Source organism: Cheilinus undulatus, linkage group 7 (assembly GCF_018320785.1).
Source record: "Cheilinus undulatus linkage group 7, ASM1832078v1, whole genome shotgun sequence".
Taxonomy (NCBI): domain Eukaryota; kingdom Metazoa; phylum Chordata; class Actinopteri; order Labriformes; family Labridae; genus Cheilinus; species Cheilinus undulatus.
The window spans coordinates 25,110,929-25,127,636 of NC_054871.1; the positions used below are offsets into that span (position 1 = coordinate 25,110,929).

The following is a 16,708-nucleotide window of genomic DNA, read 5'->3' on the forward strand; positions in this document are numbered from 1 at the left end:
AAAACATGCACAATATAGGCCTACAAATAAATCGCAAACGTATAAAATGCTCTTGAAATTCAGACGAAATGAGCCCAATACAAATAGGCTAAATGGTGCATGCTAAATATGAATTAAACATGAACGCGATTTGCTAAGATGCACACACAAAATACTAAATTGCGAGTGCTTTTCAAAATTTAAACACGTTCACTTCTAGGAGGCTTTTCAGTGCTGAAATAAGGGAGACCATGGGGCAATTGTAATGTTTAGAGTTAACTCTAAACTCTAATCTGAAATACAGAGGGTAAATATGATGTTTCTGGTCAATGTTACAATTGCCCCCAAATTCTGTTGCAATTGCCCTGATTATGGGGACAATAGTAACACCCTGTCTACGTTGATTGAACTGAACAAAACAGGCATGCCTTAATGAGTTAAAATACAACTATAGCTTTATCAACTAGTGCAAAAATGTATGATTCTTATATTTCAAAAATGGCGTGTGTATTCCAAGTAATCTGTAAGTTATGAAGTAAAGTGTGAAAAATGTTACAATTGCCCCTAGTCTGCAGGGCTGCTAACTCTCTCAGTGTAGGCCTACCTGAACTTCCAACATACCTGAATTAACCCAGAATTTAATATGACTGCCTGCTGAACATATCTTTTTATTTAATTCCAGTTAAATGGGCCGGGACACTGGCTTTGAACGGTAGGCAATGCTAAATTAGTAACGTTTATAAATGCAATAACACAGACTCATTTTTTCTTTTCAAGCAGGAACGGTCTAATGTTATTTTACCCTTTCAATGAAGCCACTATGCTGTTAACGCAGGCAGAACTGGAAGTGGAGTCTTCCTCACCACTAGACGTCGCCACAGTTTCATTTATGAGTTCAACTACGTTACTTCCGGTCTGGACGGGAACACACCACATGAGTTGGCAGCACACGTGAAACCATCTACTAAAAACACTTCTAAATAAGATGGACTTTACGGAGGTTTCCGTGAGCCAAGACAAAAAGGGCAAGAAAAAGAAAAACAAGAATCCAAAGAAGAAGAGTGCGAGTCAGGAGGACGGCGGAGCAGAGGTGGAGGTGAAAGAGGAGGGGGACGAGAAGATGGAGAAGACCGAGGCAGCTGCTGCTTTTCCTCCAACCTTCAGCGTGTCTGAAATCAAAAATAAACAGCGACGACACCTCATGTTCATGAAACTCAAACAGGAGAAAAGAAAGGTAAGGAAGGAGAACATTTAAGTTGAGCTGTCAATCAGAAATAAAATACATTTAGTGCATTAGAAAACCAAGTTACAGGTTAAAGGAGAGCCTTATATTTCACAAACAGGTACATCTCCAAAAAATTAGAATATCACGAAAAAGTAAATTACTATTTGTCACTCATTTCAGAAGGTGAAACCCATATATTATATAGACTCATTTCACACAGAGTGAAATATTTCAAGCCTTTATTTCTTGAAATGTTGATGATTATGGCTTACAGATAATGACAAAGTTAGTACTAGGTGTGACAAAGTTAGTGACTGTTTATTTGTATATGTTTTTGTTAACTGTGTCTTGGTACTTGTGTCTTTTGTGTATTATGTGGTTGTGTAAATGTCATCTCAGGGACAGCTTAACTAAGATTTGGACATTGACAGTGGTAAGGTAAATTCAAGGTTGTTTCATGTTAGGGTTTTTTAACCTACCCAGGAAGAGGCTAAAGATGGCACACATAAACATTTGTAGTATTAGAAATAAGGTAACAGAAATCACAGAACTATTGGAGAATGTTCATATTCTAGCAGTATCTGAAACACATCGATTCATCATTTGCTGATGCAGTTCTAAAGATACAGCGATTCAGCATTTTTAGGAGGGACAGGAATTCATTTGGAGGCGCGGTGGCATTTTCTATCAGAGATCATATTCCAGTTAAAATCAGGGATGATTTGATGCCATCTGACATTGAAGCTCTGTGGTTGGAAGTGAGTTTGCCTCACATAAAACCGATATTGATAGGTTGTTGTTATAGACCATCAAGTGCAAACAGTATTTATTTAGATGCAATATGTAATATGTTAGAAAATGTATGTGGCTTCAACAATGAAATTTACTTTATGGGTGACCTGAACATAGACTGGAGCTTACATGGTTGTCCTCTGAAAAACAGACTCCAAACTGTTACAGAGGCATGTGGGTTAGCACAAGTCTTCAAAGTGCCAACAAGAATTAGATTAAAAGATGATGGTACTCACAGCTCTACATGTATAGATCACATTTTTACAAATGCAGTTGAACTGTGTACCAAAGGAGTTTCTTTACCTGTGGGTTGTAGTGACCATAATTTAGGTGCAACTGTCAGGAAAGCGAAAGTGCCAAAACCAAGACCTAAAGTCATTTTGAAGAGAGTTTATAAAACATTTGATGAGGATAAATTTGTTGACGATGTGAAAAATTTAAATTGGTCAAACTTGTTACTGGAAAAAGACCCTGAGGTTGCACTAGCTAAATTTGGAGAAATCTTCCTACCAGTAGTAGAAAAACATGCACCTTTAAAAAAGTACACTGCAAAAAATGTGAGTACACCATGGCTAAATCAAGAGTTAAAGGAATATATGTATGAACGTAACCATGCTAAAATAAGCGCTAACATGTCTGGTTTAAAATCTGATTGGCAAGTATACTGTAAGTTAATGAACTTTGTAACAAAATTAAATAAGAAGAAAAAGAAATTGTACTATGAGAATAGGATTAAAAACATTAAAAATGACAGTAAATGATTATGGAATACATTAAATGACTTACTGGGCACCAACACCAAGGTCACACCAGCACACTTAGAAACAGAAGGAAACTATCTATCTAAACCAATAGATATAGCTAATCATCTTAATTATTATTTTATAGGAAAAATTGCTAGCTTAAGGAAAAATATGCCAACAGTAGATAATAAAATATCTTATTTATTAATTAAAAACAGAATTATGAAGGGAGAAAATTATGAATTTAAATTTGATAGTGTAAGTACAACGAAAGTTGAAAACATGTTAAGAACTTTTAAAAATAAATCGCCTGGTGTGGATGCACTTGAGGGGAAGCTCCTTCAACCAGTGGCTGGCCTGATAGCACCAGTGATTTTCCATATTATTAATCAGAGTTTTCATAAATGTTTGTGTCCACAAGAGTGGAAGATTGCTAAAATTATTCCAGTTCCTAAAAATGGTAAGCTGCCTTTCTCTGGATCAAATAGTCATCCAATTAGTTTGTTACCTATATTGAGTAAGATAATGGATCGTGTAATATATGAACAAGTTAAAAGCTACTTTTGTAAACATAACTTAATTACTGATTTTCAACATGCGTACAGAGAGGAACACTCAACAGCTACTGCTCTGACTCAGATGACAGATGATTGGCTGAGAGACACTGAAGAAAGGAAAGTTGTAGGCACTTTTCTGCTAGACTTCACAGCAGCGTTTGATATCATTGATCATGAATTACTATTAAAAATGTTGCAGTGTTATGGTTTTCATTTAAATGATTTACAATGGATCAGGAGTTTTTTTTGACTGGCAGGATGCAAAGAATGTTTTTTAATGGTAGTTATTCTGATGTTAGAGAGGTAAGCTGTGGAGTGCCACAAGGGAGCTGCTTTGGTCCATTAATGTACACCATTTGCACTAATGATCTTCCGTTAGTACTAAAAAAGGCTAAGACGGCCATGTTTGCTGGTGACTGTACATAAATATCTCTGCATTAACACAGAGGGAGTCAAAGGAAGAATTAAATTCTAATTTAAAATCAGTGATTAAATGGATTGAGCAAAAGAAATTAGTTTTGAATATCGCTAAAACAAATAGTATGGTTCTGGGTTCAACTCGCACTCTTTCCAATCAAACTGAACTGAATCTTTGTATAAATGACACGCCTATTAACCAAGTGCATGAGGGAAAGCTCTTAGGTGTTATCTTAGACTGTAAACTGTCATGGAAGAGTCACTTGGATAAGATAGCAGCAATTATTTCAATTATTAAAAGATGCGCAAAGTTCTTAACACCAGAATCAAGAGGACTAGTAATCAAAGCTTTGATATTGTCTCATCTGGATTATTGTCCAGCAGTTTGGTCCAGTGTTACAGTGGATAAAATTAGGAAATTACAGATAGTACAAAAAAGGGCGGCATGGACTGTACTTTACTGTGGGCACAGAACAAATTTTGTTTCTATGCATCATCGTTTATCTTGGTTATTGGTAAAAAAAAAAAAAAAAAAAACTGGTTAAACTGGCATTCCTTAGAAATATAATTGTAACTAGAATTCCGACTATATTGTTTAAAAATTTAATGTTTAGCTCAGAAATACACACTTACTCAACTAGGCATGCAACAGGAGGGAATTTAATTTTACCCAAAACGAGAACTAACTCTCTTAAACGAACCGTTGTGTATAGAGCAGTGTATGAATGGGATCTCCTGCCCAGACATATCGCTCAAGAAAATAGTAAAACTAAATTCAAGCTTTAATTGAGGCAGTATCTTCTGACAGACCAGTAACTGGACAAAGTTGGTAGGTATTGGTCAATACTGGAACTAATGAACTAATGCAAATAATTAAAGGTTGTCCACGTGGCTGGGGATTTCAGTCTGCATCTGTGCTCACAGTAACACCAAGATTTGGTTGTGTGTGCATCAACTTAAGTGTTTATTTGTATATGGTTGTATAAACACATATATACATCTAAATTAAATATACTATATGTGTTCAACAAGAAACTAGAAAACTAGAATTGAAACTTGAATCGAGGTCAATAGATACATTTGAACATTTGAATAGGATTTTTTCTTCAGGAGCTGTCCTTGGTTTTGTTTGGTTTTTGGTATTATATTTCTTTGGTCTTGTCTTATTGCACTTACGTCTTTGATGTCTGTTAGTGCTGTAATGTCAACTGTGAAGGCATAAGATGTCATTGAATGTTCTGTATTTAAAATTTGTATTAATTGTAAGTACTAAACGTTTTGACACTGTCATACTGTAAAACTGTTGTGGACCCCAGGACGAATGGGGATCCTAATAAACTAAACTAAACTAAAACCCAAAATTCAGTGTCTCAGAAAATTTGAATATTGTGAAAAAAATTAAAAATTTGAAAGTCATGGTGTCACACCCTAATCAGCTAATTAACTCCAAGCACCTGCAAAGGTTTCCTGAGCCTTTAAATGGTCTCTCAGTCTGGGTCAGTTGGCTACACAATCATGGGGAAGACTGCAGACTTGACAGATGTCCAAAAGACAGTCAGACATCCTCCACAAGGAGGGTAAGCCACAAAAGGTCATTGCTAAAGAAGCTGGTTGTTCACAGAGTGCTGTATCCAAGCATATTCATAGAAAGTTGAGTGGAAGTAAAAAGTGTGGTAGGAAAAGGTGCACCAGAATAAGGGAGAACCGCAGCCTTGAGAGAATTGTTAAACAAAATCCATTCAAGAATTTGGGGGAGCTTCACAAGAAGTGGACTGAGGCTGGAGTCAGCGCATCAAGAGCCACTACGCACAGGTGAATCCTAGACATGGACTACAAATGTCTCATTCCTCTGAGTGTGAAGTCACTCCTGAACTAGAGACAACGTCAGAAGCGTCTTACCTGGACTGTGGAGAAAAAGAACTGGACTGTTGCTCAGTGGTCCAAAGTCCTCTTTTCAGATGAAGGTAATTTTTGCATGTCATTTGGAAATCAAGGTCCCAGAGTCTGGAGGAAGAGTGGAGAGGCACAGAATCCACATTGCGTGAAGTCCAGTGTGAAGTTTCCACAGTCAGTGATGATTTGGGCTGCCATGCCATGAAGTCCACAGTCAACGCAGCCATCTACCGGGACATTTTAGAGACCTTCATGCTTCCTGCTGACAAGCTTTATGGAGATGCTGATTTCATTTTTCAGCAGGACTTGGCACCTGCCCACACTGCCAAAGGTACCAAAAGCTGGTTCAATGACCATGGTGTTACTGTGCTTGATTGGCCATCAAACTGGCCTGACCTGAACCCCAAAGAGAATCTATAGGGTATTGTCAAGAGGAAGATGAGAGACACCAGAACCAACAATGCAGATTACCTGAAGGCCGCTATCAAAGCAACCTGGGCTTCCACTACACCTGAGGCCCAACCAAGTATTGAGTGCATAGAAATGAACATACTTTTCAGAAGCCTGATATTTCTGTTTTAAACGTCCTTTTTTTGTTGATCTTATGTAATATTCAAATTTTCAGAGACACTGAATTTTGGGTTTTCATTATCTGTAAGCCATTATCATCAACATGTCAAGAAATAAAGGCTTGAAATATTTCACTTTATGTGTAATGAGTCTACATAATATATGGGTTTCACTTTCTGAAATGAGTGACAAAAAATATTGAACTAGTTCATGATATTCTAATTTTTTAGATGTACCTGTACAGACAATAATGTTGAGACCGACAGCTAATTCAGTTTAAACTGACTCACTTTGCACTGCTGTGCACATTGGTTTACAATTTTTCCCCTGTAAAGAGTAAAAACTGTTATTGTACAATCTCTCCAGGACTTATGCTCGGTTATGTGTCCTCAGTGGAGCTGATGCGATTATTCAATTAGTTGACAACTATTGAATCGATGTTATAATAAATCAGTCATTTGTTTTGGGTTATTTTGTAATTTCAAACAAGTCCACCTTCCTATATGAGAATACTTTTTTATATATTCTGGCCAATATTTAAATTTCATGTGATTGACAGTTCAAGGCCAAAATGTCCCACAAATTATGATTCATAATTCATTTTTTGTTTGGAAGTACCTAATAGTACTTGAAATATCAGTAACTGAAGAGGTTTAATATGATTTGCTGTCACTAGATTCAGGAGCAATGGTGTAATTATTTACATTATTGTGTCGCAGGAAGACAATGGGATGGCTTAACCAAATTGTGCTGGAAGGGACAACAAAGTGTGCATTAATTGTGTTTTTGTTTCATTGTGCCATAACTATTGACCTAAATTAATCATAGTTAATTCATTAATGCTGACAGCGCTATAATAAACAATAAGATAAGCAAAAAACTGCAAACTCTTAAATGGTTTTGCTTGTATGATAATGTATGTATGCACCACTTCCATACCTTTTAATAAAACATTTTAAAATTATTGCTTTAGATCAACACATTTCTCAAACCTGATGTTTGCATCAATGCCAACTGCACTGTTTTAACCTAAGTAATGTTCAAACGTTTGCCTTTAACACCTGACCAGTAAATTCTCTGACAAGACAGTGGTTTTGTTTATTTATATGCAGTGCAGCTGTAGTAATAAGTTGAAAAATTGCTGCTTCTGTCTCTTTTTAAATGTCTTTTCATTTTTTTTTCTTATTTCAGCAAAAGATGCAGCTGAAGAAAAAGAAGAAAAAAGAAAGGGAAGCCTTAGGTGACAAGGTGAGATAATGTTTTAATGTATGCTGCCACCAGGCCGTTTCTTGCTATATGCTATGCAAATGCATCGGGCCCCACAAGCCAATAGTGGGCCCCAAAACTGAATGTTCAGCCTCATCTGAATTAAGATTACCTGTCTTTATCTTTTACTGTATATGCTTAAAAATAAAAGTAGGATATCAGAATGAATTAAGATGCAATGATAAGCTGTGCCAGTGTTATGAGGCAAAACTAAGTCAAAACTGTTGAACTCCACTGTCACGCAGTGAGTGAGGGTGGTAGGATGGGAATGACTGGGTCAGTGTATTTTCTGGCAGATCCATTTTCTGTTTTAAAAAAAAAAAAAAAAAAAGGGCAAATTTTCTTGTTTTTTATTTTTGGTCACAAAATTAGTTTATTTGTTCTCAACTAGACTCGGATGACAGCTAGTTAGTGACATCAGTTGTGTTCTTGCTTTTAAAGTAAACAATTTTTTAAAAAACTCTGTTTTATTTTTAGACATGTAGAGGATTTTTTTTCCTTGTCATTTTGCTTGAGTGGCTCAACTGAAGATGTTTCATTTTAATAGGAGAGGTTATCATGCATATCATGCATGCATGCATCATTAGCATGTTTGTGGATCATCTCCTGGATTAGGATTCTCTCCATCATAGTTTGGCACACTAGGGGCCTCCTAACAGCATTTTGCATAGGGCCCCCACAAAGCTAGAAATGGCCCTGACTGCCACTATCAGCTGGTACTAGCTTTTATTTTCATGTTTCTTAATGGAAGAAGTTGATGATCAGAATATTTAGTGTCATTTATCGATGTTCCCTCTGTCATTTTTGCTTTCTCTCCTGTAGGCACCACCAAAGGAGGTCCCAAAGACAATAGAAAACCAGCGCGTGTATGACGAGACCACTGTAGACCCAGAGGATGAGGAGGTTCTGATCCAGTTTGGCTCTGCTTGTTCAAATAATCACACGTTTTGTTTTGTTTTTTTTGTAGGAAGTTAATTTTTTTCTGTCATCTTTTACAGGTTGCATTTGATGAGGGAACTGATGAATTTTCTGCCTACTTTAATGGGCTGACAAACCCGAAAGTTCTCATCACCACGTCAGACAGACCTAGAGGGGTGAGTGACTTCTGTTAGAATATTTTCTTCTTTTATTTTCCATGAAAAAAAAACTTGATAGGTTCATTACTTTTCATCTTTGGAAATTATAAAAAATACAGTCGTAATTTATTTCAGTCCATCTCTGTGATGAAACTAGACTTGGCTCTTTTTTGATGCTTTTCTACATCCATAAATATTTAATTGTGTTTATCATTGTCTACTTTGTGTGACAGTATGTTGTGGAAGTTTAAAACTTGGATGTTCAACAGGTTTTATGCTAAGCACGCAAAGGTTTTTTTTTATGACTTTATGGAAAGCAATTCCTCTTTTATATTTTCCAACACTGTCTGTTAAACCTATTGAGGGGTGTCTGCCTTCTCTTGTAGAGGACGGTGCGGTTTTGTGAGCAGCTGGCCACAGTAATCCCAGACGCCCATGTTTACTACAGGAGAGGTTTGGCCCTGAAGAGGATCATTCCCCAGTGCGTCGCCAGAAACTTCACCTACCTCATGGTCATCAACGAGGATCGCAAAGTTCCTAGTATCCTCAACAGCAGCTCAGGAGGATGATACTGAATGCTTGTGTGGCTTTGTTTTTGTTCTTTGGACAAAGAATATTGATCTTTAAATAAATGCATGTCTGAGATTTGAGTTTTGAATATGTTTACTCAAATTTGATAGACATTTCACTCATAATAGTTGTTGTAGCATTAAGTAACTTAAAGAGTTTAACATGTTGGCACCTTTAACCACGACTTTAAGATGGTTTAGTTCTCTGTCATCTACCTGATGGGCCGACAGCACACTTCAAAGTCAGCAGTGTTCGATTACGCAAGGAGATCAAGGCAAGTTGGCAACACTTTGTCTCTGTTTTTATTTAATGTGATGTAGATGTACCATGTTTTCAAAACTGAGTTTTGAAGGAACAAAATATTGCTTGTTAGATGTGATACCCCCTTTTAAAACTTACTATCTGCGTTCACGGTTAAGTTTTGGGTTTAAATATTTTTCAAACCTTCTCATAGTACTTATATTGTCTCATTAAAACAGCTGTGTTCAGTCCTGGTCCTATAGTAGAATTGCATACTTCATGGTGATTTAACAGTCATAATGAAGATTATTAGTCCCAACATAAAATACTTTGCTTTTTAAAAAAGCAGAAGGGTTAGGGTTAGGGTAATTCTAATTTTATCAGGAATGCTCGATGCATCAGTATCAGCCCATATCAACTCTGTTTTGAAAAATCGACCATCAGCCAAATGATGTGAAATAAACAGATGCCAATTACCTATTTTTATTTGTTGTGTCCAATCAGTTTTATGCTGTTGTCTGGTATATTTGTCTGCTGAACCAACAAAGAGATACTGGGCTGAAGAAGTGACCATTTGGACAAACTCTGATCTGTTTCACTGTTATTAAACATCATAATCTGTATTTATCCTAATTTTCACAATTGTTGCATCTTTTAATTTCATGCATCAAGCAGTTCAGCTTTTATATCCTAGTCATAATTTGGAGTTTTCCCTCTGCAGAGACGAGGAAAAGATCCGACTGAACACTCCCCAGAAGTGATCCTCAACAACTTCACCACACGTCTGGGACACAGTATCGGCCGGATGTTTGCGGCTCTGTTTCCACAAGACCCTCAGTTCATTGGTCGACAGGTAGCCACCTTCCACAATCAGAGAGACTTCATCTTTTTCAGATTCCACAGGTGAGCATGTTTACATGGATTCTCTATAGATTTTGACATCTCTTCTTGTATGCTGCTCCTTTGTCAGAAGTTTTTCTTGACACTTGGTCATAATTTCTGAAGTCTAATCGGCCGTTTATGTGGTCTAAGGTACATTTTCAAGAATGAGAAGAGAGTTGGCATTCAGGAGCTGGGACCTCGTTTCACCCTCAAACTTCGCTCTCTACAGAAAGGCACCTTTGACTCAAAGTTCGGGGAGTATGAGTGGGTCCTGAAGGTGAGTCTTAGCACTTGAACTTCTCTTTGAGATTTCTGGAGAGTTGTGATGAAATAACTGATGGAGTTAATCCCTTCTCTTAAATTGTAAGAAAATACAGATTCACATTCATTTATACTGTATAAATTCTCAAAATCACATGCAAAGGTAATACTTCTGACAAGAGATGTTCATGTCTTTAGATTTCACAGAAATTAAAGCTGTATTGTTCGGTGTTGCAGAGACTGATAAATGCTGAGTACACGGTTGCATTGACATGTCATTTTTCTGCACCAAGTTCTTACATGTGGTGTGATTTTTTTCCGTCAGTCCTCCTGGAAGTATGAAAATTAGCATTACTGCTTTTCTAATTACCGATGATAATGGTAATGCATCCCACTGAACTGCAGTCTCTGTATCATGATTCATAGTTTCATCAGATTATGAGATTCACACCCCTTGTTATCTTTTAAACCAGTTCATTATTGCTAACCCTAACTTGCAATCATAGGTAGACCTCTGGCTGCCAGAGGCAGGCTTTGACTCAAAATGAAAGTAATGAAATGAACCTGCTTCTAAATATAAAATTCTTTCTTTTTCCAGCGCCATGAAATGGACGCCTGCAGGCGGAAATTCCAGCTTTAAAAGCCAAATTACACCAGGCTTTTCAGACAAGGACAACTGTGTATATCATTCAGACTTTTTGTGGCCCTGGACTCTACAACAGATATCTAAATATCATCTGCAACAGCCAGCAGCAACATCCAACACTTTTCCTGTCAATACAATTTGAGATTTGACATTCATGACTGGATTTTATACTATCACACTGTGGTAGATTTAAAGTCACACTGAAAACTGCTTCTCAAAAGCCACATTTCTGGTGCTTTTGAGACAAAGTGTGCTGATGCAAGAACTCATACCATCTCTTTTAGTCAGGAGACACCATGGAGGAACAAGCAAGTGCTCTTCAAATGACTCTCATCAACCACACATTTCTGACCCATATTTTATACTGGAACTCTTAATGGCAGATAAAATATATCCCATCATACTAGTGAGATCAGGCCACCGTTCTTCGTGCAGTGGAGCAGCTGCTAGTCTATGGAAAATGGCTAATTTTTCAAACTGCCTACAGTGCAGTTTTTTTGAGTGTGATGGGACTCTCAAAAAGATGAATTACTTGACCCTCTTTCACAGATGTCATAATGTGTATATACTTATTTTAATAAAAATAACTCAGCTGCAAGTTTAAAATGTTGAATTACCATTTATTCTCAAAATTAGGCATGAGACAAAATTCAAAAAGGCACACAGGTGTATATTGAAATATGTTAGAAAGTAAGGTAAGACATTAACTGTGCTGCATTTAGCACCAGGAAATGTTTCTATGTGATTTTACAATGGAAAAATTGACAGAAAAAAAAAAACTCAAGTTAGTTGCTTGTTCCCAAAATCCTGAATACTCCTGAGACGTTTCCAGTCCACAGTGCAGGTCCTGCATCCCATTTCCTCAAGGCACCACAATGGTCAAAACCTGCAGAAATGTTGCAAACTTATCAATGAAAACATCCAATTTTACAAAATAGATTGACTATTATTCTTTAAAAAATAAGGGTTAGAAATGAGATTTATCCTGCAAGTCATCTGCTTCAGTTACATTTAACTTATTAAAAACTTTAGTATTGAAAACTATACCACTGATCAATGTATTGGTTTTTTGCTTTTAACTGCCAGTTTAACCTGAAGGTATGGCTTTAATAGCTCATGTTTTTTTGCACCTGCAACATTTAAAACTCATATTTAATTGATGCTAGGGATCTACCTCACAAAAAAATAAATGACACAAATGTGGACAGTTTAATTAACTTGACACGCCAGATGGATTTGTTTCACCCATCCATCTGGTAAACCACTCATACGCAGCATTTGAGAAAGGGCGGAGCCTTCGAAAAAAAAAAAAACTCGGAGGGTGATTGGATGAATGTTCTGTCACATCTCTTCGTGACAGACACATAGATGGGGAAACAGGCTTATCCATCTGCTATGCAAGGTTACAGTTAAATTGGATTGATCAAAAATATACTTTACGATAGACACCCCCCCTCCAAAAGAAAGGAAGATGCTATATAATTTTGGCTTCAAGTGTGAGGTCCATTAGTATGACATCAATAGCTTAACAGGAGACATAAAAACTGAGAAGAGTTGTTTAGATTTAAAGAAATCAAGGAATGGGATATTTATCTTTATAATAACCAGAACTGTAATAAAATGATTAAAATTAGGGATACACGATATTGGATTTTTGACAATATCTGATATTTACAAAATAGTTTAAGCAGATACTGATATTTAAATGTAGTTCAGAACACCCAATTAAAAGTTTTAAGATGAACAAATTAACAAATTTCAGTCCTTGAAACAGGCCTTAAAGTGTAAGGAATGATGACAAATAAAAAAGACAAAAGCTGTCCTATATTTGTTGGTGTAGCCTCAAACTCTACTAAATTACTTGTGTGGATCTGCCGATAATTTACCTTTTTAGCTAATATTTGCCGAAACTGTTATGCCGATAACATCATGCATCCCTAATTACACAATTATTCATAAATTTTCCCCAGCATCACCTCTTTAAAGATATACACTCACCGGCCACTTTATTAAGTACACCTTGCTAGTACCAGCTTGGACCCCTTTTTAGCCTTCAGAACTGTTTTAATAGGCTATTTGAGGCAGAGTTTCAACAAGGTGTTGGAAAGATTCCTCAAAGATTTTGGTCCATTTTGACATGATAGCATCATGCAGTACCCTGCACCCTGCATACCTTAGTTTTAACTAGTGCTTAGTTGATTTTCTACCATCACGAAACCAGTCTGCCCATTCTCCTCTGATGTCAACAAGGCATTTATGTCCACACACCTGCCACTCATTGAATATTTCCCCTTTTTCGGACCATTCTCTGTAAACTCTGGAGATGGTCGTGCTTAAAAATCCCAGTAGATCTGCAGCTGGTGAAATACTCAGACCATAAATCACTGCTACTGGTCACCCTTTTCATTTGGCAGTGGGGTTTTTAACAAATTCTATGGCATTAAAAAGTGTCAAAAACATGCTGACAAAGACCATTTAGTGTTTAAGTATTTGAAAAATACAGCATATTTCTTAATTCCCTGAAAATCTGGGATTTTGGAGATGGTACATTTTGGCTTGATGCCAGCAATATAAAAAACAAAGGAGTGTTACTTATGTCAGCTAAAACTGTGATAAATGTTAGTCAACGGACCTTTTTTTTCATGGGAGAGGAGACTGAGACAAGCTAAAAATAGATTTTTGATGATAAACACACTGACAAAAACTAAGCTTAGTTTTTGTCAGGGAGACAAAATGTTACAATAGAATTTCAAAATCCATATTTGTCTGCTCTGAATATAAAGTATGTCAATTTTTACATCTTTTATTTTAAATTAATTAGAATATTTATAGTGCATTGAGTGTTGTATATGTCTATTTACAACTTGGACAATTAAATAAATTTAAAGAGAATAAATGTATTTACTAAAAGCAAAAGATAAAAAAAGGAAAGGACTAAGAACTGAACTAAATGGTTGTTTAGTTTTTGACTAAAACTATGAAGGCTTCAACGACCAAAATTTGACCATAACTAAAGGCCATTTTAATCTAAAGACTTAATTTAAAATAGCTGCTAAAATAAACACGGATACATGATTTTATTACCATTGTATCATCAACACAGTATTATACCTCTTTTGTCGTGATTTATTGTTATTAAGGCGAAATTATCAGAGAGTTGTGTTTATGTTGTGCAGAATATATGAGTACAAAGCTGACAAAGATGTTAAACTATACTTTATCCTGTTATAGAATAGGAGATCATAACTTTGAGAGATTAGAATTTGGACAAGTATTGCTTCCTTTTTATATTTCAGTGTGTTGGTACATACTAAACCAGACACTGACATTTCGTTAAAGGTTCAGATTGAAAACCATTTTTTCATCAAGCATTAAACGCAGTAAGGAAAACCACTAGAGCCTTTTGTGTTACTCACAGTTCACAGAGCAGGTCTGTGCTATAGGAACGAGCAGACTTTCTGCGGTCTGAACGGGTTGTTGCTGGACGACATGCCGGTGAGGAGAGGGTCTTGCTGGGCGTGCTGAAGGCAAAACTGCTGCAGGTCTGCGGCGGCCTGGGACACCTGTGGAAAACAACAGAGCCCCGGAAAGTTAGCCGATGTATTTTTCTCTACAGTCACGTAAATTAGATGAATTAAGGTTTTAGTATGTGGTGCCACTGGCGTTAAAGCAACAAGTGAACAAAACACGCCCTTCATAGTAATGTAGCAAACTCCACCGTTACCTTCACTCTGTTAATACCAGCCTCAAGCCGTAACTGTTGGACGACTTTCTTCATCGCTACGATATTAGATGAACCCGACATGGTTAATACTTTTGAGGACTTGAGTATTTTATAGACAAAAGTACAACTTTATCCACAATACTCGTCGTTAGCCGCTAGTTTGCTAATTACGTCTTCCTCCTCAGTAAGTTTCCTGTTTTTCTTTAAGGGCGTGCCCGCTGTTGATACGTCGATGGGATGCTGGGAATATATAAATTTTTAACTCTTTCTCTTTAGTTTAGATTAAATCAAATTGTCCCCAAATGGTTAAAGTTGCGTTTTGTAATATTCGACTAAATTCACATGCCTGTTACTACATATATTACACATTCAGCTTAGAGACAAAATGAAAATGGTATCTTTAAGATACTGTTATTTGTTGAAAGTATTTTAGAATCGCGGTCTTTTACTTCAGCTCCAACAGCAGCGTAGTTTATGTTGCACACTTTCTGCATTCATTAAAATAAAACATGGCAGTGCCTGTAGGTGAGCAAAAAACAGAGAGACTTGCATTTTGAAATGATAATTCCGATATCTTTCAGAGTACATGAAAGCAGCATCTAAACTGGTGCTGAAAATGTATTCACATCGACATCTGAAAAACATGTTATTGCAAGAACATGTTGGTAATCCCTTAGCATAACATCATAGTACAAATTAAATAAAAATCTATGAAAATGAATTTTGTTTTTAGTTATTTACGTGGTCTACGAAGTGACCCGAGTGTTATTTATACTACTTTTCAGCGTCTTCCTTCTTTGTAAAAATTCCGTATCTGCTTTAGAATAATAATAATAATAATAATAATAATTAAAGCTGCAAGCAGCAATAACGGACCCTCGCAAACCGTTGCATGTCAAGGTGTTACGCGAAAGTGGATACATAGCAACCGTTGAATCCCAGCAACAAGGTGCCACTCCCATCACTGTCTAAACGCTCAAACGGTTCAGATGGGAGCTTAACAAGATGGATTCGCCAGTGAAAAACAAGGAAACAGGCGCATCTATCTGCTTTGAAAGGTTAGTGAAAATGGTCTTCAGCAGCAAAGATCATCGCTCATGGAGATGTACAACTCAAGTATGAAAATGGTCTTCAGCAGCAAAGATTGTTGATCGTAGAGATGTTCTACTCCAGATGTAAAGTCTCAGAGAAACTGCAGCTAACTTTAGCCTGTGTGTTTGCTCAGTTGGACTGGTAACTGTCTTGGAATCATGAGGTTGTTGGTTCAAATATTCTGTGGATTTTTGAAGCTGCTGGTGTAAATCGCTGACTCAGGAGTAAAGAAGACTGCCATAGAGTTGGAGGGTTGTGGGTTTGATTCTTGGTCCATTTTTAAGTCCAGTCCCCAAAAGCAGAGATCAGATCCTCTGAGAACCATGAACAGGTGTGTGTCTCCATGGATTAGTGGAAAAGCCAACTGACTGTGAAACAGGAGGTCAGAGGTTCAAATCTTACCATGGGTTTGTCTATTTTAAAAGTTTGAGTCCAAATCTAGACTTCAGGAGACCTGGACAGGAGCTGGCCTTTCAAATCTAACCAATGTCTTTAAGTTTTCAAGATTTGAGTCCAAATAAAGAAGGAAAAGCCCCTCTGACGCTCTGCTGTGTATCTGGCTCTGTAGCCTAAAGAGATAGTGGACTGACTCAGAGTCTGGAGGTTCCAGGTTCAACTCCCATCTTGGCCTCAGTGAATTTTAAAGCCACATCCTGAACAAAGACGATAAATGCGTCAGGAGAAGAGACTGTAGTGTGAAAGGTATGGCGGCGGTGGCACAGAGGACTGGACTAGACCAGTTCTGCAGGGGATGCTGGGGTTCAAACCCCACTGT

The 16,708-nt window shown here is 37.0% G+C and overlaps 2 protein-coding genes across 2 annotated transcripts; one reads left to right on the forward strand and one right to left on the reverse strand.

The window, feature by feature from the left end:
• The first annotated feature begins 895 nt into the window (after window positions 1-895).
• rpf1 (ribosome production factor 1 homolog) lies at window positions 896-11,610 on the forward strand. The gene is made up of 9 exons (XM_041791119.1): window positions 896-1,213; window positions 7,368-7,424; window positions 8,265-8,345; window positions 8,441-8,536; window positions 8,905-9,058; window positions 9,280-9,362; window positions 10,050-10,231; window positions 10,361-10,487; window positions 11,070-11,610. Exons 1-9 carry the CDS (start codon window positions 965-967, stop codon window positions 11,109-11,111), a joined length of 1,071 nt encoding a protein of 356 aa, XP_041647053.1. The 5' UTR covers window positions 896-964; the 3' UTR covers window positions 11,112-11,610.
• Window positions 11,611-11,723: 113 nt separating this feature from the next.
• LOC121512096 (guanine nucleotide-binding protein G(I)/G(S)/G(O) subunit gamma-5) lies at window positions 11,724-15,060 on the reverse strand. Its single transcript, XM_041791120.1, has 3 exons — window positions 14,842-15,060; window positions 14,534-14,680; window positions 11,724-12,003 (listed from the first exon to the last, which is right to left on the reverse strand). Exons 1-2 carry the CDS (start codon window positions 14,920-14,922, stop codon window positions 14,555-14,557), a joined length of 207 nt encoding a protein of 68 aa, XP_041647054.1. The 5' UTR covers window positions 14,923-15,060; the 3' UTR covers window positions 11,724-12,003; window positions 14,534-14,554.
• Between the last annotated feature and the right edge of the window lie 1,648 nt (window positions 15,061-16,708).